Source organism: Adelges cooleyi, unplaced genomic scaffold (assembly GCF_023614345.1).
Source record: "Adelges cooleyi isolate 19-005CV unplaced genomic scaffold, UGA_ACOO_1.1 ACOO_flye_CR_arks_rails_tigmint_CR_PRNA_108, whole genome shotgun sequence".
Classification (NCBI taxonomy): domain Eukaryota; kingdom Metazoa; phylum Arthropoda; class Insecta; order Hemiptera; family Adelgidae; genus Adelges; species Adelges cooleyi.
Window position 1 is genome coordinate 18,115,207 of NW_026095761.1, and position 27,789 is coordinate 18,142,995.

General features: G+C 34.4%; 1 protein-coding gene across 3 annotated transcripts in view; it reads right to left on the reverse strand.

Annotated features, from left to right (window-relative positions):
- Positions 1-5,445: 5,445 nt before the first annotated feature.
- Positions 5,446-27,789, reverse strand: part of LOC126839178 (muscarinic acetylcholine receptor M1) — a 53,137-nt gene continuing 30,793 nt past the window's right edge. For 2 of the 3 annotated variants that reach the window (XM_050574295.1, XM_050574304.1), the window contains exons 2-6: positions 16,099-16,202; positions 10,596-10,761; positions 9,556-9,709; positions 8,637-8,902; positions 5,446-8,562 (exon numbers count right to left, since the gene is read on the reverse strand). In XM_050574295.1, coding sequence (XP_050430252.1) covers positions 6,779-8,562; positions 8,637-8,895 — 2,043 coding nt within the window. In that variant the 5' untranslated portion in view covers positions 8,896-8,902; positions 9,556-9,709; positions 10,596-10,761; positions 16,099-16,202 and the 3' untranslated portion in view covers positions 5,446-6,778. Of the gene's footprint in view, positions 8,563-8,636; positions 8,903-9,517; positions 9,710-10,595; positions 10,762-16,098; positions 16,203-27,789 lie in introns of all 3 variants that reach the window. The other variant, XM_050574313.1, reaches the window with a different exon arrangement.

A 27,789-nucleotide genomic window follows, 5' to 3' on the forward strand; every position in this document is an offset into this window, starting at 1 on the left:
ATATTTAATTATTATTTCAACATTAAAACACGAGTTGATCATGTTCATAAAAATAATACAATAATAAATATTATGATATGTACAAAGAAAGATGTATACTGTATTTTTAACACTACTTTTGTGTGATTTGATATACTAGTGTCTTCTGCTTTGAGTCATTAAACTATATTATATATTCCTTTTTTGTACTAAATTATATTTTTTCCAAAGGAAATTTAAGACACAATGACATATTTTTAATTAAGTCGGCTTCAATGATTTTGTATGTACGCCTGATCCCCTTATATTAACAACAAATAATTCAGGATTAAGATGTAAAGAACATATTTTAATACTACAAGCAAATTAAATTTTTGTTCAAAAATCGTAGTTCTCTAAATACGAAAAAGTCTACCGGTTCATGTCATTCCCTTAAATTCTTTAAAATTAAAACAATTCTTAAAGCTAATTTTAGTGGAGACCATGACAATTTAAATAAAGAGTACTTAAAAGTTTCAAGTAAAAAAAAAATGAATTGAGCCCTTAAAAAACAAATTTTTTTGAAATTTTTATTTTGTGATGTAAGTCAATATTCAAACAGAATTTATGTGTATGTTAAAAATCACTAATTTAAAAATAATGTTCATACACCACTGCTTTTGAAGGGCTCAATTATTAGAACCTATATTACCTAACAATATTACATATCTGTATGTGCACTGATTGCGCTTTGGTTTTATTTAACATTTAAGTATAGATTAACAATCCTAATAAATCGTATTATAAGTTTTATTATTATTAAACTACACAAATATTTAGGTTGAATTGGTGTAAACTGTCAAAGAGGAGGTAAAATAAAGTACATTAATTACACCGTAATTCATCCTACATAAGCTGGCGTGTTTGCATCATCCTCCTCCATCATTGACAGAGTTTCCTTAAAGTATCTCCTCCAACTGAGGTATGCGTTTTTGTAATTCATTCTTCTTTTTTAAAGTTGCAACTTTCTTTTTTCTTTATAAGTGCTGCAACTTGCTTTTATAATATTTCTCTGCTTCGCGGCCATATTATTGACGATACTGAAAAACACCCCCCCCCCCCGAAACGATTATTGTTAATTATAGACTATACTTTATGTAGAGATGTGACAATAGTACACTTTGGAATGATTTATTAGCTTGTGTTCGTTTGGATGAAATCAGCGAACACATTATCACGTGAGTAAATTTCGGAATCAATGACTTTAATTGCATTACGTATTAGTAGCCGACACTATTTCCTTATAATAATAATTATCTGCATATCAAAGTACATTACAATACATTTACATACGTCTGTTGCAACTTGACGGCCAACACGCATATATCGTTTCATTCTGAAATTCTCGAAAACACAATACTGGAGTTTGATTGATAGTTTTCAGGAAAAGTAAACCAATTTATAAAGTACACAACGTCTACGTCTGCGCAAAAGAAAATGGCGGTCACGATTTTTTTTGTTGTGCGGCCAAGTTTGCGTTTTACACGAGCGGACCTCATCGTACGTTTGGTACGGTCAACGCGTGTTTGCACCGTTTGGACATTTTCATCGATTGCTCGGCCATCGAATCAATGGCTTTATTTTTGACCGGTGTCGCATTGACGGCCGCTACGCAATAACGACCTCAAGCAAATTGTTCCAAAATTTTTATTAATTTACTTCATAAAACAGCTGTTATAACAGCTATGATATTAAAATGTTGTACACTGGGTATTGGGGCAATATCCACCAACAATATAATCTTGGACGCTTATAACATATATAATTTTCTCAAACACATTTTTTTTTAAAGAAAAAACCCCAAAAAATAGAAAAATCATACTCGTGCCTTTTTAATTTTCGAGGTTGCTGTGTGTGAATTAACATTTTGACTGTTGGTTACTTTCAATATAACATATTGTGGGTTACAATAGATATTGTTAACACTGCAAACAATTATTATAGGCAGACGATCAACCCTGATCGTATCCGTCCCAACACCAAAAACAACGCAATTTCAAGCACATTATTGTCTTTAAAAGGCTTTTATCGATTTTTGATATAATCTACCCTCTACAATCGCATCGAAACGATTACTTCAAAATTATTTTACCCCTTCAGTTGTCTAAGTTCCTGAAGACCCGTGGCCTGCACCGTTCTATTATGCTATCCGTCTTCACTGTGCTGGCTTTCTTATTTTTAATTAAATTTAATAGGTAGTACAAAATGATAATAGTATTAATAATATTTAAAAGTAAACCAAATGAGCCGTTACACGCAATTACCTAACGTTTACACTTGTGAGTTGTGACACACGTTGTCAAATAAAAAGTAGTGAATATTGTTTAAGGCAAACAGCCAACCCAAAACAATATTGACTCGTGATTTATTTATTTTAAAAATGTCGTCTGGTTCTCTTTGTGCGCGTTAAATATTGTCATTATTGCTTTTGTGTTCGTTGAAGGGGGTCGAAAATGAATTCCCCCGAGAGACGTAATATTACTCTTTGAAAGGCGAGCAACACTCGAATCACAAGTACTTCTAAGAAAGCCAAATAAATAAAACATGTCGATGGATTCCGCTTTAGATTTCGCTCATAGAAGTTATTCGGCTTTTATTTTTTTTTTTAAACAAAAAAATATGAGAATTTCAGGATTTATTTATTTAAAATTACTAGTTTTAATAATAAAAAAAAAGAGACTGCCTTTTTTTATATGGTGTTATTAAGTATACAAACGAATTTATTAAAACTACTATGATAATTGTAATATTTTGTCGGCGTTAAGAGATTTTGCTGGAAATAAAAAATCGTTTCCCGTCATAAACACAACAAAACTAATGATGTTTACATGATATTTTTATACTTTTTTTTTTTTAGTTAACTGTTAACGATAGCGCGTAATCGCAGGCAATAATTTTTAGAATGAATAATATTGTTCTCAATTTTTCGGATGCCTATAATTGCTTGTTAAAATGCTTAAACCATATAATCACTCTCGCCCTAGCACAATTTCGTAATCTTAAATGTATCGCCGTCACGCTGAAATCAAAAAATCTTTCCATCAGTATACATACAGTTAAAGTCGCCTTCTGTTTTGTTACATAATTATGTACAATTAAATAGATGGACTTGCTTCTTAAAGCTCTACGGAGACTTATATGTATTCAGTTATTCATGTTATGACTTTATCGTAAATTGTTAGATCTTCAAGCCCGCCTTATATAAACTTGTTTTTTAAGTACACAATTGGATTTTAGGTTATTTGTAGATAGGGACAAGTCTAATAAACATCCAATACAAACTTTCACTTCCAAAACCGACCGTTTTCACTATATTTAGAGCAAGTCCTAGTGAAAGGTTGCGTCAACATTTTAACGGTTTTGGGTGTGAAGGAGTTTACTTTTTCTGCTTTTGATCCACCCAGGTTCAATAACATAAGATTTCGGATCTGTAGAGGTGCTACTCAAGTAAATCGGTCAAGAGGAAAAAAAGTTGTCATGTTTATAGCTGTTATAAAAAAAAACACCCATTTGTCTCAAAATTATGTCTTTTTTCAAATCTGCTCCTTTTTGGGCAATATTAAACCGATTTAAACATGTTTTTTCTAAACGAGTTACAAAGTATTTATTATAAAATCGTATTGGTCTTACATGGTTTTAAAATATAACCACATTACATCTAAAATTAAATCTATTGACATATTAGCAAAGAAAAAACTTTTTAAAAAAAATGATCTTCTATAAAATCATTTTGTACATACTTTTAAAACATTTTTGAATTAAGTCATCGAAATACAAGTTGAGTATAGTAATTGTATTATTTGTTTTTTTGAAAAAACAAGGAAGACTAAAAAGTTTTGTATTGTTTTGTTGTATTGAACGTAGAGTGTTATTGTTCTGATGGAGAAATCACTCGTTTGCAACAATGAGCAAATACAATGCTACCACGAGGCTGTCTACGTATTGGATCTGTATTTTACACGAAAATATGAGAATAAAAGACAATGGCATTTTTAACACATTATTAAACGCAGTAACATGACAATTTATTGTCCGTTAAACTGCGTTAAAATGTACATGTTTTGTATTTAAATGCACATTAAAAAAAAAAAAAAATTACCATTCATATTACAGGGTAATCAGTAATCACTGTCCATATTCTTATTTATATTTATATATCCTATTATAATATATATTATATATTAGCCAGCCTCCAAAAAAAAAAAAACAAAATGTTCCCGAAAAATTGGTTAATTGACTATATTTTGTTTATTAACAAAAAACAAACATAATTTTTATTTATAAATGAACTTTTAAGTAGTGATATCAAATATTTTTCTAATGTACCTTTTGGATTTTTTTTCTCATTATCTTTCTAACGAGCTCACTCCGAATATTGTAGCTTCAAAATTGAAAAAAAATATAGTCAAAAGTTTTTCTTTTGACTATATTTTTTTGATCTCTTCACTCGTGTATTACCCGATCAAGTTCAAATGTTGACATTTTCATTCTACAATCCCAGATTAAAGATTTTTCGTTTAAACAAAAACGGGTATTTTCGTTTGGCCGGTCTAATATATATATATTATTATGCATACCGCGCCATCGGGATGTTTTAATTAGTTGAACGGTTTAACGGTAATAATAATTTCTAAAAGATATTCGGCCTAAGACAGTTGTGCGCAAAAGTTTTTAAGCCTGGTCGCGCTTATTCGTCGGGTCTCCGAGTATAGCTGTGAAGTTTTCAGATGCATATTCATTAAACGTCACGGTACCATATAAAGGGCGAGGAGGCATAAACATTTTTAAAAACGTTTAAATTAAGTAAAAATAAAAAGTTTTTCGATAAAAGGACTCCAAGAGAGGAAGACGGGAATAACCAAAGTGACTTTTATTTTACTACAGTGTTTTTAAAACACAATATACCTAATAATAAAACAAAATATGCACGTTAATTGAAATTACTGTGGTATATTTTAGTATATATAATATTCTAATACTATTGAATACATATTATAAGATTATATTGTTATATTACTATTATTGTATAAACTAATTTATACGCTGCATGGTCACACACAAAATTATTATGCTTTCTATATTGTTATTTTATTATATTATAATATAGACTATATTATATAATATTATTATTATTATTTATATAGTCAATATTTAGCCAAAACTACATTATACTTAAAATTATAAAATTATTTGATTATTTATAAACGTCCAAGTTCAAAACTACAACAACAACAACAATAAAAAACGTGTACAAGTTGTTGTTTTTAGTATCTATTAAAAAAAACTATTCGCTTGTAAGTTTTTTCGAATATTTGGATATTCAACGATTTCCTTAAGATTAAATAAGTTGTGTAGTTACTCAAAAAACATATGGTTTCAAAAAAAAAAATGTCAAATAGTATAACAAAAATGTTATCAAGGTATCAAAGGTCTATAAACTAAATAAATAAAAATCATAAAAAAACGAATGCCATTGACGGATTAGGGCTCAATTAATCCGTGAACCGGATTCGTTTTTGTTTTATCAACCAAATTAAGACAATATTTTTGAAAACAAGCTTTACACATTATTTTTTTTTTAACTGAACAAAGTAATTTACTAGTATCAGTATATATTGTCGCGATGCTTACCTAAACATTACTGGATATCACATTGGTTTTTTATAATAGTAATATAAAAAACATAATCATGGAATACATATGATACACTTAACAAAATTTACAGTATGGATGTTACCCTGTTCTTACATACACAATGCAATATTTACAATACACGCTTACAAAAAAAAAAAAAAGCTCATAATGATTAAAGCTTACCGTACTAAACAAACATTTTTGATTATTTAAGTAAACATGGAAATTGACGAACAAAATCCGGTTACAGTTGTGACGTTAAATATATTATACATACACATTATTTACATAGAATCTTTTTTTTAAATTCTTTTTACAGAGTTATTATCCTAGATAGGCAGACACACATGTTAGATGTAAATAAATAACGGTAAGGATGGTCCGAGGGTATTAACGTGTGACGGAATTGTGTAGCTAAATCGTTCTCATTCTGTCTTGTCGACTATAATCATAATGTGAAGGTATTTTTGTATACACAAAAAAAAAAAAATTAAAATCTTGGCACGAAAATGAATTATAATATTATTGCGCTTAAAAAAAGAGGGTCATAGCAAAAATGTTTATTCTCGTTACACAAATGATAAGGGGTAGTAAAAAACAAGGGTTGTACTTCTAAGCTTGTGCCTTACCGATTAGATGAAAAGCATAACCATAGTACAAAAACTAGTGTGGATAATTTCGTCTACTATATAATATGTAAGTAGCATAATGTTAATTTTAAGATATAACTTAAAAATATACGAGTTTTAATTAAAATATGCTTAAGCTTGATTTGGACATTTTTATTGAATAAGCTATGGTTTTTTTAAATTTTTTTAGCAGGCGGTTATGCTTTAAACCCAAACATTATTGAAAGTAAATGTTTCGGTTTTTTTTAAAGCTGACGTGCTTGTCAAAGATAATAAATATTTTTACTATTTCCTAAAGATCTAGGTGATGTGGGATCTCGCACTGCACGAGGACTTACATTTATAAGTGCCTGTTGAGTTTCCTGGACGGTCTAAAAATCAATAGAAATTTTTCCGTGATGCCATTTGAAAGGTTTCGGATATGTTATGGTTTGGGAAGGGATGGAGATCAGTTTTAATTTGTGCTGGTGTAAGAGTCGTCAAGAATAATAGGTTTCTTATGATATATGAAAGTCGCCCCGCATTAATCTGGTCAGTGTCTTTTTGAACTGATGGTTGGCCAGAGCGTAGCAGAAGGGGTTGATGGGACTATTGGCGTAACACAGGAAATAAGAGAACAGGAACAGCCGTTCGTTGGTGCACGGCGGCTTCGAACAGAAACCCTCGATCAGCGCTAGTATGTGGTATGGCGTCCAGCAGGCCACGAACGCGCCGAGTATGAACGATATCGTTCGGAACGCCTTGCGCGCCCTGTTCTCCGACTTGGACTTTTGCCGGCCAGACACTTTGGGCCGCTTCGCCTTCAGCCGCTTGCCAAGAGTCCGAACAAAGTCGCCGCGGGAACTACCTTCCCTCTTCTCGCTCTTGGTGGTCTCCGACGACGACTTGTCCACTACGGCGGACCCCATGTCGTCTGTGGCCGTCACAACCGTGGTGGTCATCCTGGCCCTGTCGTCCATCGTCACTGCCGTGTTCACCTTGGTCACAGACGTCGTCTGTTGCTGTTGTTGTTGCGCGGCCGCCGCCCTAATGAGTGCCGCCTGTAGCAGCGAAGATGACGCGAACGTTCCGTGTGCCGGCGAGCATTGTGCCGACGACGAGTCGTACATGGAACTGCTACTGGTCGGACTCTCGAACGTGGGCGATCCTACAATTATCGAACTCTCGTCCATGAAGTTTAGTTCGCCGGTGTCCATGCCGACCAGGGCGTCCACGTGACCGTTGCCCATCTCGGCTGGCGGTCGCTGAAATGTCAACAGACTACATCGGTCCGACTGTTGGCCATTGGACACAGGTGTCGGAGGGGGCGGCGGCGATGAATACGCCCGGTCCGAGTTGACGGCAGTATTGGAGTAAGACCTTATGATTTGGGCATGCGCTTGTTGCGACTCAGAACCGTACGGTATGAGATTGTCGGACGGTGACAAATGGATGCCGCTATTAGAACGTTGCACCAGTGCCGACTGGACGATGAGTTCGGCGACGGATTTTTTCCTGGGCCAGTTGATCTGCTTGTCACCAGTAGTGCTTTCTTCGTCAGACTCAAACGCGGGGCTGCTCGACCTCTCCTTGTCGACGACCACAACGGCGGTGGCTTGATGTTTGTCTTCGGTCGGCGGCATCGATTCGTAGTCGCCAGCGGCAGCCTGTTCCGACGTCGTTGTTCCGACTCCCGCGCTCGACGGCTTCGCTGTTCCCTGCGCCTGTGCCGGTTTTTCCTGCACGAGCAATGTGCTCTGCGTCTTGGACATGCCGATGCCGGCAGCGTGCCCGGCCATGCCCGACACCGTTCCCGCGCTCAAGGCCACCATGGACTGCATTTTCCGTTGTTTGGCCTCGCTCTTTTTCTGCATCTCGTACGCCACCTTGTAGATGCCGCCGTACAGCACGAACAGCACGATCAACGTGGTCCAGAAGTAGCCGATGATCAACGCCGTGTTGAACACCGGGTCCTTGAGGAACTGCACGGCGCACTGGCCCGGCAACAGATCGCGGTAGCCCACAAAGTGTTCCCATCCGAATATGCTGGTGAAGAACAGCAGCGCTGGTATGATCCAGGTGAGCACCACCATCCACATGACCTTGTCTTTGGTCCGCCAGCTCCTGTATTTGGCGGCTATTTTAACCGAGCAGAACCGGTCGACGGTGATCAGCAGCACCGTGTACTGGGACACTAGGCACACGGTGTAGTCGACGGACAGCCAGAGATCGCACAACAAAGGTCCCAGGTCCCAATATCCTTGCAGAATGTAAACGCAGTAGAACGGCATCGACACTGTGCCTGTGATCAGACATAAAAAAACACAATATTATCGTATCAACTGTCCATATGTGATAGACTGTTTTGATTCTCACCGATGAGCATGTCCGTGGCGGCGAGGGACGCGATGAAGTAGTTGCTCGGTTGCCGTATGGTCCGGTCGACGATGAACGACACCAGCACGAGTATGTTGCCGGTAATGGTCAATATCATACAGATACCGACGACCGTGACGATGATGACCATTTGCCAGGGTTCGAACGGCGACAGGACCGGCGCAAACTCGGTCGACATCACCGTCGTCCAGTTGTCCGGCGGACCGACCGTGGAAATGTTGACCGTTTGCTCCTCCATCTAAAAACTACAAAGTATAGCTACTCAGTCCAGCGTATATATATTTACTCATATCGTACTACGCATATATATTGCCAAGATGGTCTCCGACGAGCGAGCAGTTATTATCCCTCCCACCCTCCCCCCCTTTCCTACTCAGTATTATTACCACGGTTGCGAAATTACCGCAAGAGCAAGAGCCGTATGAGGAAACCGACGAGCGGCTAAAGTTTTTGACAGTGTGCAGGCGAAAAGTTGTTTCATTACCGACCGCAAAGTTTTATGTTATGTTTTAATAATATTTTATGAATAATTATTCAATTTTACGACCGCTGATTAAATTTAATTACTCGCGGATGCGTTTTCGGAGAAGCTTGTTATTAAAAAAAAAAAAAAAACAATTATTAAACCCAAAAAATTGAACACAATACCGTGTTCGGAAAAAAGATATTTTCAGGATATACTAAATTAGTTTAGTTATGTTTTGTATCCCGCTCAAGTTGTAATCAACCGCCTAAAGTTGTATGAGAAATAATGTCAAAATGGAAAGCGATTTTCGTTTGCTTATAATCGTCGAATAGTCGCGATTTTGAGCTAAGGCACAAGTCTACGTACAAGTACGACTTATAGTAATATTTATTACCTAGAAACTTTTTCAATGAAATTAATTTATGAGATTACATGGTGCATGTAGTTAAACCGCCAACAACATATGGATTTCTGTAAGATCACAGAACACCGCAAAAATAACTGAAGCAACGGACATATTTGATATCAGCAAAAGATGGATTTTTCACTATTTCGACTTCGATTGGTACTGGGACGGACGGAACACCTGTAACGAGACGTGTACAATATAAACAATAATTACTATTAATTAAATAACATTATTAATTGGATAAATCCTGCTGTATTTGTAAATTGGACAACAGGTACCAGTTATAATTGTATTAGCAGTCGTTCAAATGTATTTGTTTTATTAAACAATCTCAGTTAGTTTGCACTGCATTCCGGCTGGGTAAAAAACAAAAAGCTACGACATGCTCAGTACACAATAATTAAAAGGTCATTCGTTCCAAGTTTGGCGCAAGCCTATTGCTAATGAAACCAACTAGACGTCAGCATAGTTATAATTTTGTAGTTTTGTGCATTCATTTTATATATATATATATATATATTATTACTATAGTTATATCACCCGAGTAAAGTTTTATAAAAACTAAGAGCGATGGAAATTTCAGTTATGGTCATTATTTTAATACCGGCTGATTTTGGCCTGAAGTTTTTTTTTTTTTTTACTCAAACTTTATTATTCAGCCGGGTTTTCCCCCCGCTGAAGAACTGTAAGTTTGTATGCCGTCAAGAAACCAGTGTAAATTAACTATAGGTATAATATAGGCTCGCTTTTATCTCGCTCTCCGTCTGGACGTCGTCATCGCATAATCGAACTCCGCCACCGGCCTTTAATATTATTTATTCATCGCATACAATCAAAAGGTCATCCCTTTATCTCTCTTGGCCCCTATGGGCGGAAACCGTTTGGGCCAACGCACAATGGCGTTCAAACTCTGCCCGGGCATCATCGTCGGGCTTGATATTATTATTATTATGTGTGCACATTTTCCGGTCACAACCCGACCGGTGTCGATATTACTATTGTTATAGAATATCATATTTTAACCCGAAACCCGTAAAAATAATAAAGTGTCGGCTATATGTACTTGTATGCTTGGCGAGCCGTTAAGTCCAACGAGGTATCGGACCTGGTCGGATCGGATCGGCTCCAACAGCATTACCTCCTCTCCCCGCCGGCGACAATAATAATTCCTGTAGGAACTCCGGCTGGGACCACGACTCGAACCGCGTACGTCCCCACGGTTTAATTTCCTGTCGACACACAAAACCGATAATACATTAGAATACATTATAGGTATTACACGCAAACAGGTATGAGTCGTATAAATCACAAAGGTCGTCGTCTGTATGAGCCCGCGGACAAACCGCACAATGGTTGTTACCAATCCTACACTTGCAGTATAGCACTTGACCAAACATATTACACAATATTAACGAACAAGATTATTTCAATACTTCTAATTGGGTTGGGAGTTGTTTATTTGATAATTAAACAGTTAATAATGCTTTAGGCGATGAAGTTCATATTGACATATCAATAATATAAAATGTGGTTCGGTTTGAATGGGACATTGTTATTTGCTCTGGCTCATTAACAATATATTCTCTATATTTCTCTGCGAAGGTGTATACGTTTGCGAATCTTACAAATTGCACGCAACAATTCAAGTGTAGCGACAATAATATATTATACCGTGTTTGTTTGCAGAAAGCAGTGTCAAACTTAAAAAAAAAAAAACTATTCATTATTAATATATGTATAAGAAATACAGCCAAGTCTTTATAACATTTGATACCCCACAAATCGTTTTTTGGCCAGTAATTTAATATTTCAAAGATATACATCACAAAATATTATTGGATTATTTCCACGTTTATGAAAACCTTTTAAGAATATTGCGTATGGATTGTATTAGACAGTTTTTGTTTGAGAAAGTAAAACAATGAAAGTTTTATTATTGACTATTGACATTAATATCTGAATTATACTGACATTTTTGTTAAAATGAAAAAAGCGGTTTGAAAAATATACTGCTTAGTTCACTTTTTTTTTAGTACATCAGCTATATAGTAAGGCAAAGTGCTTTTGTCGGTAAATAAATTGTTTCAATCAAATTTTCCGGACATTATAAACAGAATTAATTATATTATCATGAAATATGTATGCTGTGCTCTTGGCAAGTATTCTACTTGTAAAATATTTCCACAAGTCAATATGAAGAAAATATTTATACTTTTAAATTGCCGTGTGAGTGGTACGTATTTTTGTATGTTTGTTTTGTGGCTTCGAGGAAGGTTTAAAAAGTTGTACACGTGGTATAGTATATGTCTGGAAAAATCGATCTAGGTACATGATTATAACTTTCTCCGGGAACCCTTGGCGTTGTTTACACAGTGTCAATAGAGATAATATGCATATTATTTCAAGTATATTGTAGAAAAAGGGAAAAGGATAACATAAAATTGACTTGTGAATAAAATATGAATCTGTCAGGCCGTAAACGCAGTGTTTGCTCTGTTGACCAGAGACGTTTAATGTTTAATTACTTCCCATTTTGTTTGCAACAATAGTTATCTATCCGCCTGTCACTATATATTATACTTTATGTAGTGAATTCAACAATTACTGTCGATGAATAATTTACAGCAGAAACATTATAACAACAGAGTTTATCAACCGCATCTTATTTTCAGCGGTTGCACGCATAAAACATTGTTCAATGTTTAATTTTTAGGACAATTTTGGTCGTGTGTTTATATTACATCAACGAATAATCATTGAACTATTGATCATAATGATTTTTATGTATTTTCTTCGTAATATACTCTACGCAGAAATTAGTTTTAAAATATTTCAAGAGGGTAATTTTTTTTTAACAAAGTGACTTTTTGACGGAAATGGTAATTGAATAATATTTCAACTCCAGTGATTGCGAAAATGACATATTTGCAATTGAAAATGTATGCTATAAATATTTTCACTGACCTCTTATATATAATAATAATTTATGTAAGGTGCTGTGTTTCTTGAAAAAAAAATCTCATAAACGCGAAACAACGGTATTTTTCGGTAAGCAAAAAATTAACATATAAAAACACCACCATAGTTTTAAAAAATTTTCCATTAAGAAAATACATTTTCTGGAAAAAAAATATTTTGTTTTAAAACTAAAACTCCATTTTTCGTACTAATGGCCATTGTTGTAATTTTATAAAAAAAAAAAAAAAAATGATGGAAATAGACCGAACAGGCAAAGGTAAAATTATTCAAAGGTAGTTCAAATGAAATGGAAAAATGTATTGTTGTGGCCGTCGACTACACTTTTTTGTAGTAAAAATGGGGAAAGATTGTTCAACTATATAAATTACTGCTTTGCTACAATTTGTCAATTTTTACATGTAATTCATATGAACGCCGCTATTAATTATTTTTTCTTTTTAATCTAACTACAATCTAAAATCTAAAATCCAAATATACTGGTATGTCTGTGTAAATATCTAAACATTTTTTTTATTTTTGTAATCGACCTACTTAGGTTACAAAACTGCATCTAGATAATACTTTGAATATTTTTGCCTTACAATTAGTCTGTATTCGGTTCGAAAAACTAACTAATATTTCCAGGAACACACCTAGAGCAGCTTCAGGGAAGTTATGTATCTTCTTTCCGTTTATTGTTAAAAAAAGAAAAAAAGAGTATTATAATTTAGTTAGGCCGTTTTGATAATGAGATTTTTTTATTATTATTTAGATTGTTGTATTAAAACTTTTTGAAAAGTTTTATTTTTATCGTGGAATAATGATTAAGTTAAAATCGCGTTTTTCTAATTTAAAGTTAAAAAATACAGCATATGTACTCAATGTAGGCATGATGTTATTAGTAGCGGCCAACAAGATGTTTTGTTTCTTTAACCGAAAATAATTGGTAAATTGTATTTTAAGGGTTTATACATTTTTATCGATAGAATATTCTTTAAAATACATTTTTTTAAATTAACTTAAAAAAATATTATTAAACTTATTAAAATGCAACAATTTTATTTCATTAATCAAATTTTATCATTTTGATAAATATTTGGATTAGAACTAATTGTTAAATGAAAACAACAATTATGTATTATAATTATTTCTCAATAAATTCTCTATAATTTAACATAATAAATAAATTACCTGTAAAATAAACAAGAAATATTATTAAGCAAATAGTAAAACTAACAATACTTTATTGGACGTACATCGATAGGGATTTTATTGAATCAACCGCAATTTTGATTTAATGTACTTGAGAATTTGATCCAGTGTAGGATTAGAAACATACTTTCACATCACATGTATTGAACATTATTAAGTATAGTTCTTAAAACTTTGACTGGTTTTATTTACCTATGTTTATAATGCTTTATAAAAATATGTAATTGATCGCTAATGACGAAACAGAGTTTAACTTATATTGGTGAATAGTACAATATTACAACATGTTTAGAAAAATAAGGAAAATCATATTCCCCAACAAGGAATTAGCGGAAAATTAAAAAGTAAGAATGGCGATTGATATGCTTAACAATAAATATATTCTGGAAATATTTTAGGAACAGACAAGGTTGCGGTAAAAATAACATATACAATTTGTTGGCTAGGGTTGATTGAATGGAAAGAAACATAGCATTTATATTTAGCGTTTTACTAATATCAATATATATATATATATATATATATATAAATAGCATAATATATTCTATATTGTTTAGTGTTATCCCACTCTAATCAATTTATTTGGCTACTTGTTATATATGTAGTGTTAAATTTTGTGCCAGCAATTACCATGATATCACGCAACCGATCAACATAAATGTTTTTATGATTTAAAATTATATTTTTTTATATTTTCAAGGATATAGGTTTAAAAAAAAAAACGTACCCCGTATAGCTATTAACAGCCGTATTTGCGTGTCCTCTGCATTTGTTTATCCATCCATCAACTACACATTTGCAGTTAATAGAAAATACAACAAATCAGCATGAATACATACATTAAAAAAGGAAATGAAGTACACAATATTATCTGTTAGGCGACACCTAGGATCAAGTAAAATAACGTGCCGGCAATATTGTTAATGCGACCGTTTTTTCAGCAGTGCAAGCCGAGTTGGGCAAAATCCAGATTTGCAGGTTTTGACGATCCTTAAATCCATTATTTCATAACAGCATCCTAGTTTTGAAATCCAAAAACAACCTACTTTGAAGCAATTTTTTTATGAGTCTACAAATTTTTAAAACTCCGGATTTCGCCTGAGTGCAAGAAAGGTGTTGTTGTGCAAAAAAAAAAAGGGTTTAAGTCGAAAAAAAAAAAAAAAACACAATCCATCGTCGCTGACAGTGGTACCTTTTAACTTTGAATAATTACCAAATGTCTCCATCATGAATGTACACAAATTCACAATATATTTACATGCTGTTCAATACGAATTTTAATAATACAAATTTAAAAAAATATACATATTTAAAAAAAAAAGTCTGTGCAGTGTTTAACTAAAAGTGATTTTGCTTTATCAATATTCCATGCAAAGTCATTGCGAGTAAATAGTCAATTATTTGATGGCGTTTGCAAGGTCACTAAAGTTTAAAAAGTGAAATAAGTATAAACAAATTACATTGGGTAGATATAACATCAAACAAGCACGCACTAGTGCAATTATTTTGCGGGTTCGTTTATACCTACGGTAATGTAATTTTCGATAAGAGTTCCGAAATCGTATATTAGCTTGATTGAGAATAATAGATAGGGTAGGCGTGAACTAGAGTTCTGCTTTGAGTCTTTACCAGGTTTTTTGTTCTAATGGATGAATTCACAAAGGATGTACATGGGTGAGGTACCATGGTGCATGGTGTTTGCAGATGATATAGTTTTGATAGAAGAAAATGTCAAAGAAGTTAAGAATTTTAGTGTAGGCCTTGATGAGGATGTGCAATACAGGATTAAGAGCGGTTGGATCAAGTAAAGAAAAGCATCAGGTGTTTTGTTATGAGACAAAAGAGTTCCAATGAGACTTAATGGTAAGTTCTAAAAGAGCGAAATGTGGACGGAAAGAATGGAAGAGGAAGACCGATACATGTGATTAGATGTGATTGAAAATGAGTTAGGTTAACTGCTGGTGTAGGCAAAAATGATGTGTGGAATGGAGATTTTTTGGGACAAGTGTGGCTGACTCCAGATATAGTTGGGATGAAGGTGGACGAGAAGAAGAAGAAGAAGAAGAAGAAGAGTATCTACAGTTCTATTGTAAATAAACCTTTCAAGTAACATAAGTAGTACTTAAAAGAAAAATACTCTGGTAGCTCTTGATATCATTGTTTGGTTTACCTGATTTTAGAACCTCTAGAAAGGTTAGGTTGTAGAAGACATAGACCTGTCCTAGGTACTGAATGGATATTTTTATTTTATTTTACTAAATATTAAATGTATTTAATACTATTATTAGAATAACAATAAAAAGTATATTTTCCAAAATCGTATGCTCTGTAAGTGCATTTGTGTACATTTTACTCAAAATTGAATCTGTTGAAAACAGCAGTATTGGTGTACTTACCATTTTTTTGAATGTTCACCGGCGTGTTGGTGTGCCGGGCCGGACGGTATGGATTCATCGTACCGTTCACCATCTTTTTCCATTACATTGCTGCACTTTTAAACCTGCAATAAAAGTTATGTTATTAGTACAGAAATTAGTAGTATAATCACTTGTCATAAACAATTCAATTTCACGGGCAATATAAAAATAAAAACCCAATTGGAATCAACACTATTGGGAAAGCCGATATTTTGCGATGTCTGACAAAAGGGCTGTAATTTATAGAATTTGCATTTTTACCATTTAACGCACACTCGTGCTCGGATGTTGCCGAACGCTCGCGCCGGGTCGTTTATCAATATATATAAATACAATTGCAAATTTGTCAAATGGCCCGGAAAACGCTATTACACGGTGACTGGAAATAATGGAGGTACCGCGATGCCCCGGCGGTTCCATTAAGCCCGGCGCGCCGAAAGTTTACCAAACCACAAAACTTTCATCCGACGATAGTCCTATAGCCGTGCAGTGATATCGGTTTGTCGTAAATTAGCAGTTTGCAATCTATTTAAGAACAAATATTCACCGTTAATCTGATTATACTGTACACACGCATGGGTCGGGGAGGACACGCTTCAACGGACGAGCCGAAGGTATGTGTGTGCTGTGTGAGCGGGTAACGGGGCAGAGGGCAAGGCTCAGCGCCGCAGTAGACAGGGTAAAGCTCCAGTACGGAAATAGAAATTCCCATGGTAAAACGTAAAACAGCGTTGTTGGCCGTTTTCCAGTACACGGCCGAGGGTGTATCCGAGTTGTTTATTTCGCTAGTGCATGTAGATTACATTATGTTTACACGTATAGAAAAAGTAGTAGCGGTTTTCAAGCGTATATATATATACAAACCGTTGGGTAATTGATATCGCGGTAAAATCAATCGGCAAAGCTTTAGGAGATATAAAAACGCCTAAAGTATACTTTTTGGTCTGTAATACGTTAAACGCCGGGAATAAAGGTCGTAAAACGCGTAGCTTAGCAGTGGCGGCGTTATACAATTACTTTACTGTGAGTGTCGGGGGCGTGTTTTGCATTAAGTGTGAATGTTATGACTACTGCGAATTTTGCATTTATCGCGGTTAAGGTCGCAAGTGCAAAGACATACTGTCGTGTATAGTCTCTGCGCGATTGTGATTTGTGACCAATGAAAATATATAAATTGAATTAAAGCGAAACAGCCATGCGGTGCGTACACTGGTGGCGAGGGTGTTATTTTCGGGGTAGATAATTTCAGGGTAGCCGCGGCGGTCGTCCGTGCTCGTATGGCGGTGCGCCTTTTGTACGTTTAGGCGCGACAATCGACGGATTTAGACCACCGGCAAGTACGAATTGGATTTTGGACACGTGTATATTGTGTGTGTGTGTGTGTACCGTATACTTAAGTCCTCCGTACACAGTGTCGCGACTCCAACGAGTGCTGCCGAAAAACGAGGCCGTTGTTTTGTCCAGCAGGGTCGTCATGGCGACTAATTGTAAATAATGACTATGGCCGCGGTCCCTGTGTGTAATATAAAATACCTAACCTACCTGCCGGCAACCGCGGCCGTCTCGCCTAAACGAGAACTAGGTTCGCCCTCGCCGCCGACATTGACACGGCGACCTTGAGCCACACCACTTCGGCCTTAGCCAAATGTCCAGAACCGTCGAATTACTATTCCACTCGGCCCAAACAATCATACACACGCAGGATCAATATCTACCATGTTAAAAGACTGTTTAATTGCAAGCGTGGAGTATTCAAATGTCTCATTTCCGGCATTTCAATCGCGAACACTCAAAGCGCTCATTTTCGCACACTATGATTTCAAAGGACTTTCGATGAACTTATTTTATGTAGGATATTTTATATAGGACAAGTATTAGTAGTTAGGATAATCTTAGTTAATCAAATAAATAGTGGTGTGGATAATTATGGCCGCGGTTTGCTGCTTTAGGCGTTCAACACTGCCAGCTAGCAGAAATGTCGCGGTTAGCCGCAAAAAGTTGTTATTGATTTTTCAAATCTTGTTCTTGAGTGTTACTACTACTCCGTGTACTGTTAGTGCCTTAAGAATATATCACGTTTCAGTTAACCCTCATCTCAAGGAACACATTATTTGACTAAAACTACATATTATAAACACTTTTACTATACAATGGCCCATAAATTATCTTGTATACTTCACAACAACATCAAGAAAAGACATTTGTTATTTTTGTTTTAAGCGGTGGCATTACTGTTTAACGTTAATCATTTTTTGTCGATAACAACAACTTTTTAAGTTAATTAGAACCCAAACATAATACGTTACTATATAATATACAACTACATATAATACATAAATATTAATTAACAAGTAGATCATTTTAACTACAACTAGAATTGGACAAAGTTAAGCGAGTGTCTAATTCTCATTATAATATATTTTATAATTCACAAATCCGCTGTTATTTAAAAGTGTTTATAATTTTATACATTTCTTTGATAATATTAATAATGAGTTTTTCTGAATATATTGTTATTTGTTTCAGGAGCTTGTCTTTAAAATATATTTATAAAAAACTAGTTTGCTCTATGAAAACGTACCCAGATAATAATTTTGTTTTCTAAAATATTTTTCTACATGCCATCTAAAAAGACTTGTCTTTTTTATTATACAGTATTTACTTTATTTCAATACCCTGGAGCTTTTTACCATAATGTTTATATCCTACCTTTAATTAGTTTTTCTAAAAATATAGTTTCTAGATTTTATTTGTAAATGGTGATACAAAAAAAAAATATAATTTAAAAAAAGATATAAATATTGTATTTTTAATATCTTATCTTGTATGGTAGTCGAGAATGTATTTGCAAACTATATTGAAAAATCTTAGTTTGAGACCAGCACTGAAGATGACAACATAGTTGTTGAAATACGTATATGCTTTAAGTATATAATTTTTGTGGATTGGGTTTTAATAAATAAATATAATATTTCCCACAAAGTTACTCAGTTTTTATTTTTATGTGTTACAATAAAATATATTATTTAATGAAATTCACGGTTTTATATTCTATTATCCGAGTCTAATAAAGTAGAGTACGGCCAATAGTTAAAATTCCATATTAATATAATTGGAAAAGTTATGGACGATGACCAATGCCGGTGAATATTATCACAATAAAATGATGTTATTTTATGACTACACATCAAATTAGATAAAAGCTCGGTGGCAGACCAAATATAACTTTATATGTGTTTGTTTGACATAAAAATATCGTTACTCTAGTTAATTCCATACACAATTTATCATTCCAGGAGCAAGAAAAAGGTATACAATAAAATCTACACTATATAACATACAAATAAAAACAATATGATTATATTAGACTTGTCGTTTATAAGACAATAACAGCTATATGTAAACAAATATTTTCAAGTTACTACAATTTGGGACTGGGTCATTAATATATATTCACTTGTTAGCATTTATAATTTGAAAATTCACTATTGAAATAAAGTTAGAGAGGATGCCATTAACGACAACAGCTGTGCGGCTGTAAAACCTAAACTCACACACGTGTAAATGGTATTGACTAAATGTGTGTAGGTACAAAGTTTTGGTCAAAGGATGAGAAGGAATAAAGGAAGTTTTTTTTGTGATAGAACGAAATTAAATTGCAAAGCGGTCGACTAAAGCATTCCAAAATCGAATATTGCGATTAACGGGCACGTTGATTTAGGACCGTTGAGACGTATTAATCAAACGGAATGCGTCCAATAACAATTAAAGTCCGGTACAAAATATTGTGTACCATATAAGTTCGTTTGCTCTGTGCTGGACTTGTCGAAATTACAACAACAGAAATAAGAACAATTATTAAATGCTTTCATTTGTTGTTTGCGCGATCGCCTTGTCTGTGTGCGTTTCCAACCACCAAATTTAAAGTTCGGTTTTTAGAAGCAAATGCTACATGTGTTGTACCGCCATAAGGCCAGCAAAGATGATAATAATAATGCCTTGCATTTGCTCTATACCCGATGTTGAACGGCTAAGGTTTTGTCGGGTTTTGAAGGGATTAGGGGACTACGTCTTGTAAGATGACCGAACCGCGGACTTGCTCTTTTTGTCGCCAATGTCATTTGGTGTACTTACTCATTGATTGCTAATTGATTGAACTATCTCATCTCGTGTCTAGCAAAAGCTTCAAACTAATTAGACCGCCATGGGTTATCCGTACCCGTTGACCTCGTGAATGCATAATACTATAAGCCATCGGGTGGCATGGCGGCGGTTTGCGGTGGCGGCAGCAGCTGTCGATATGCATTTGTTTGATTAGGCCAGCATTGCTACTCACTGCAGTTGATTTGCTCGGTCTCTTCCGGATCGAAAATTATACTGAAATTGTAGCTAACATTAATAGTCCATGACTGTATGTATAATACGAGTATACATATCTAAGATTAATGATTTTATTTTCGCTCAAATAGCAGTTATTTGTCCGGCCTTGTCAAACTGTCCAATCGCACTTTGATCTATTCTCTATCTTAATCCAGCACCCTAATTGTAGCCAGCTATAACTAGAATGGATTAAACGAGAGGGGAGGGGTAATGCAGATTGACCGGCATAGAGATAGCTTCTTATTTTAACATGGATATGACTATATAGGACTGGGGTCTATCTGGGATTAGCGTCATCAATTCTCACTATCATTTTCCCGACAATGATAAGAAGCAGGTGATTACGGATGCTGATAAGACACAGCTGATAAATTATAAGAAAGAAGAGAATAGTGATAAGAGCCATCTGATAACGGCTTTTGATAAGAGACCGGTAACATGAGATTAGAGATAAGAGATAGATGCTAATGGCTTAAGATAAGGATAGAATGATAAGACCTTAGTCATAATAGGCTACTGCTAAGATATCAGTAATTAGATATAGTGGGTATGTTTTAGGGTTGATGAGTGTATCTGTTATAAGCGTCATCAACCTGTGGTGAGAATGACCCAAAAGACATATTTATGATTCAATGTTTTTCCATGAAGTGAAGAAAATAAGTGAAATTTTATTTCAGCTGGCAGTCCACATTGGTTAGGAGCCTTGTGCAAAAGCATAGCTTACAAGCTGGTTCTCAGAACAAACCACAATAATCCTATTTGAATCAATCAATCAATAATCGTTTAGCCATTTTTTTTTTGCTGAAAGTTATCAGATGAGATGAACCACATTTAGGTGTATGATTTTTATTTAAACTATTAGCAACATTATTTACTGAGAAAAGGGAAGTTGTGAATGGCTAATGTTTATTGAGGGTTCTGTCGAAGATGAAGAGGATATAGATTTATAGATAATTTAATTTTCGAGATTTAAACTCGGTCACATCACCACTTTAACATATCATTTTTAAACAACATCGCGTTATGTCGTCTCGCCCGTCTGGCGCGCTATAATAGAATTTCCATCCATCACTCTGGAGAATCAGGTGCGAGTGGAACGTTGACTTGATAAAACACCTCTACTTTAATGTTCTTGCAAATTACCTTACCATACACCCTCGCTGGTATCGCCCATAGTAGTAGTATATAGTTCTACTCTAGATGATCATAACACGCTATACTCACAACACCCGTTGCTCTGCTTCCGCAACTGCTTAGGCGCACATTCAGAAACGCTGATATTCGATACAACGATTTCCGTGGAACAAAGGAAATAGTAAGTTCTCCAGTCCTTTCGTTTATCTTTCGTTTGAAGCAAATCCTTTCTTCTGTTATTCGGCTCGTTTGTGTATCTACTTTTCTCTCATATTGTATCTCGTCGCCAATAATTTCCACTCCGGTGTGTATTGAACAGAAATCGTAAGATGTTTGTCTCGTGTAACGCACACTTGATAGCCGTTTGATGTAACATACACACATGTAATGCACACTTTTATAATCTTATCCCTTCTTACACATAATATTTGAACTCAAAACGAAATTACAAACAATCCATCAAAGTACCTTACAATACGAACAAATGTATGCACTATGTATATTTTTACATGATGTCCGATTTTTCATATTTAATAGGGATTGCATTGTTTTATTTGATATAGATATTATTATGGATAAATACAATATATAAATGTGATATATATATATATATATATACATGTTATGGCGTGGTTAATGGTATGTATTGTGAATTTAAAATAGAACACAATCATATCGGTTGTCAAAATAAAGATTACCAGGAAAAAAATGTATAGTCTCGCATAAACAAAAAAACTCAGCTCAAAAGGTCAATTAGGAAAGCAACGTATACATGTTTGTTATTCATACCCATTCGAGTTTATCTGGACATGGTGCCCATAATAAATATCATCCTTCGTTGTGTTTATATTGGTGTATGGAATACCGTGTCTTTGACGGGTAACTACTAAATAAAACTACGCACTCAAAATTAGGACTTGAATATTTTTTACAGTGTACAACGATATACAATGTTCAGTGGTCCGCTCAAGGGTGGGGGGGGGATACGTCTTTTGGTAATTTTTAACTTTCCGTAGCGATGAGAAATGATTTTATTGGAAATTGTGTTTTCTGCGTGGTGAATTTATAGTACTATTATCGGAATTATTATGTTAAAAGTTTTGTCGACGAAAACAGCTTTTGAATAATGCGTTTATTGCGCACTTGTAAAATATGTTTATGCAAATACATGCGTTTTATTTTCTACACGCATACTTGCGGATTTCTATACCGAATATTATTGTCGTCCATTTGTCGAAGCCAACCGAGCCAGAAGAAGTTTTTTTGTCAACATCAAAATTTGTATTCATACCGAAACCTCTAATCCGTATTTTCATGGGCTTTTGTGTTCGTTTACTAGGCACCAAACCGGGACATGGTAAAAAAAAAAATGTTATTTTTGTCTTAAATTTAATTTTAAAATTTCTCTCTTCTTGTAACAAGTAATTATATAATACGTGCATTAATGTTCGTTAAACCCGTCAACGGTTTTGCCCGAAAGAGTCTACGCCGTATAATGTAATTATAAATTTGAAAGCCTTTCAATTTGACCCTTTCAAGTTGTCGAGTGCACGTACTTCAGCTATTATTATTATTAACATAATAAATCTATTTATACCGTTTGCATTTCGCCGAATTCACAGAGTGGTATTTAAATTTTTGTCTTCATTTAGTTTTTTTCAATGTGAAAAATTGAAATAATAAGAAAACGTCTTAGTGTTATTCCGGCAATAAAACAGACGGACAAAAGGGATAAGTGGCAACGGTCATTCTTAATGTTCTCAGTCTACGTGACCGCCAAATTTCAAGAAATTATCTTAAATTTGACATGCAACATGAAACAGTTGACATTTTTATTTTAAATTCTTCTTCTACAGGTTATTCCATAAAAACGGAATGGGCCAGCCAAATTCTTTGTCCCCGCCAATTTCCTATCATTTTGCATCTTTTTTTCACTCCACACTTCTTCATGTATTAATTTCTTGAAACATCCTTCTACTTTATCCTCGGTTTACGTCAAACTCTAAATCTTTCTACACTAATCCCTCACTTACATACTTCACCGTTTCCAACTTATACTGTTCCTTTATTCTGCCCTCCTAAACAAAAATGCCGTAACTCGGAAAAAAAGAAAATTTTAAAAACCCGTTTAAACAAAGTGAAATGGTTTCTTACTCGGTTTAATCGGTTTTAAAAAAAAAAAAAAAGAAGTTTTTTTCGAATTACGGCATTTTTGCTTAGGAGGGCAGTATTGTTGTCTTGCTATTGTCGCAACTCAATACTTCCTGATACTTACTCATATACGTTTTAAGTTAATGATTAAATAGAAATTGTTCTATTTAACATAATCACTCTACAAATCCATGTAAATTCAATGCTCAATTCTCACTTTCATACTTCATCGTTAACGATCTCACTAGAATCCTAGTCCTAAACTAGTAAAATTTTCTATTTCTCTAATTATATCGTTAAATAATTCTCCTGTTGAGACTCTTTTCACCTTATCCAAACACAATTTTTTTACTTGCCACATATTTTGCCATTTTTTTGTACAACTAATCCCCCGAGTGTATGAATTTTTTTTTTAAATGCTTATGGTTAGGCAAAACAACGGCGTATAAGTGGAGATTTCAAAACGTTCAATTTTCTCGCGGCTAAATCCGAATAGATGATGTTTTTTTTTTGTTTTCTCTAAACTCTATTTATATGATAATACGAGCGAGCGTTCGCGTAACATTCAAAACGAACGCACTCCTTTGATATTAATTTAACGTTTTCTCAGTATAAATAACCTACTTTGAGTAAAGGGCATAGGTATGTATGTACATATTATTATGCTTGTTCGTGGCAGTGAAAATACACCGGGCTCTTGTTCGTTGTTATTACGCGGCTTGACGTTCACGCGGAGCAGGAAAATATCGCGGCTATCATACTATATACTTGTACGCTGTACATAATATACGGTCTGTGCATACACACGTGCATGCAACGTTGTTTTTATATACACACATCATTAGGAGCAAACCTTCTATAGTGTATCGCGAATTACACTGAGACGTTCAAAGCAATTTTACGCTTGGCTGAGACTCAAAAGCCAATGTAAATTTACTCAATTCGATAGCCGACCACGGTACTGCCGTTAAACAACAAAATATTTAGTTCAAACGAACAACGTGCTGTGCGGTTTGGTTTTCCGAGGAAAATCGTTTCAAATTACAAGTTTGCTCCTTACAAATTATATCGTTAATACCTACATAACACTTATTAGGTACCTACACATTATTTTGTTTGTATGTTTTATAGTAGGGCTCCACAGAGACACTGCTCACTACGAAAAATTCCGAAATAGACTCCAGAGACATCCTGATCCGTTAATTGCCTTTAACCTGATCTCCAATAATTTTCCGGAAAAACCCATCTCGTCACCTAAAAAGAAAACGGTGTAGAGGCCTGCTAACCTAAACTTCACTCTTCCGGCCATTGGAGTTCCATCACTGGACGGTTTCTTCAAACAAGTGATACGCTGCTAATTGTATATAATATTAATCATTCCATATGCTTATTGTACGAATATTGTAATGTACAGATTGTATATTTCTCTGATAAAAAAAAATCTTCCTTTTAACAAAACCCGTTCGTGTATCATTCAGTTAAGCAATGGTATAATAAAATACCCTTCACTGTAAGAAATAATACACTTTTTATTAGCATTCACGTATACGGGTATTTCGGTAGCAACGCTATCATCATTAACGCCTATAACAGTCTGAGGGTGTTTTTGATATTTTATTATAGTAATTCGGGTTAATTAAACAAATTAGTACATTCGTGGATTTTTATAGCACTCGGTAATCGTTTTGTGGAATCTAGGCGTTCTTGTTGCAAGTGTAATTGTATACTTTTAATAATACATTTTTGAACCGAATAACAGTAACCAACAAGCACCACCGACGGGATGTACGCCTACAGCTGTCGTGTAATGGCAGAGCTGTAAAACAAGCGGAGTAAAATGTTTATGGTCGACACAGCAAACGCAACGAGGATGTACTCAAATAATGTTTACACTAGATATGTTGCTTTATTTTTATTTTTTATCTTATATACGTCGAAAGAGGAAAAGATAAAAGTGTAATCAAAGGTTTTCTCATTAGTTTTGTGTGCGCACGCTTTTGTGTATTTTTTCGTTGATTTCGTTTCTCAGACGAGCGTTCATATAATACACGACGAGGGCGACTTATTTACTATAAATATATATACATATATATATTCCGTAGAGTTATTAAGTTATCGGCCGTTTTCATTAGGAAAGCGTTGTCTTATTTATTTTCGTCGGTATTTGTTTGCAACGACGAGCCGAACACGGTTTGAACGCACAGATATTGAACGAACAAACAGTTTTGGAAAAAACAAAAAGCACACACATTTCATCGTCGGTTCGTTAGTGTAATTTTTTATTGCTTATTGAGGTAGGCATTTTTTTATTTTTTCAATGAACGGTTATGAATAATAATTGGAATGATTTCGAGCGTCGCACGCGTGGCCCGTCATTTTATTATAATATAATATAATTTCGAACTGTTTTCAGATAAAAAAAAAAACTGCAAAATATTTTACCCAATACGAGGTGCTGTAATAATGATAATATTTTGTGATGGCCGTGCCGTAATGGTTTTCCATACAGTTGTCGGCTCGTTTGCGCCAATCTTGTTGTGTTAGGTACTCGCTCATCAATAATCCAAATTATCTTGTCGCGTCCGGTAAGTAGTGCTGCTGATTTTTGTCATCGCTTCGGGCACGTGACAGCTCAGCCGTGAAATACATCTTGCCTGAGGGGATAATATTATATCTCGATAGTGAACAAATAAAAACACCAAAGTTATTGATTTTAATATCTCACGCTCCATTACATTATCGAGCAATTCTGGAGATTTTCACACAGCACCTCCTCGCCGTATCATTTTTAACGAGTTTTACTGTAGGCTATACCGTATAAATAAATCCCAAGGCACTCGCAATATTCACATTATATAAGCTCGTATAGTATATACAAGTACTCGTTTTAGGTATAGATACAATACTTCAAATTTACATAGATATTATATTATATAGTTTGTGAAAATATGTATGCCATGAATTTATCATTAAAAAAAAAAAAAAACAATAACATTCCTTAGCCCATGACCAAAATGGATTAAAAGTGGGTTCGATCAGCTAATTGTTCTGCCTAATGTAAAAACCACTGAAACATTGCTACACAACAATCATGAAGAAGACAACGAAATATTACAATTAGTATAATGATAAAAATAAATTATATTTACTAGTATAATATGTCTTTTATTATACGTTTGGACTGTGCATTTTGTATTTATATTACACAATTTGTATTACAAAAAATAAGTATTTAAACAATTAAGGTTATTCAATTTTAGATCAAATTCGCAAACTGATCAATTCAATATTTGTAGATTTTGTCTTTTAGTATTGTTTTAAAAAAAATATGTCCATCCCTATTTTCAAATAACATTTTGTCTCGTCCTGTCTTCATACTTGACATTTATGTTTTTCTATCAGAGATAGTAAAGAAATGCATTCACATATCTGGCCTACAGACCTAGAAAAATTGCCATTCCAGAAAACAGCTGCTTATGTAATCTGTCCATGAATCCCTCGTCAACTTATCGTTGACCCTTCCCTGGTAGCAACTACAATACGTTTTTAATTTTTTTCAATTATCATAATAGGGTCGAAAGACTAAAAATAGACATTTCTATTCAGCCGTCATATTTTACCTTATGGTAGAATATAGAATCATAATATTATATTGTAAATAAAAGTTAAAAAAAAAACGAAGAAAGGTCGAAGATAGATGGACGCTTGCTGCTATTGGCCATCATCAATATAACATAAGGACGTTTTCGAAAATTGATATCACGGTGTCAATAGGTATAATATAACAGCGTACTCATATAATGCGAAAGAGCTCATCTGGCTCGTGGCACTATAAGGGTATTTATCTTTTCTTTTCTTTTCTTTTTTTTTTATAACCAAACAATGGGCAAGTCGACCCGCCGGCTACGACGACGACAGCGGGCCCCTTCAGTCCCGTTGATAAACCGCCTTGTCCAATTTTCGTTTTTTTTTCTTGTTTTTTGTGCACGAAACTCGTTGGTTTTT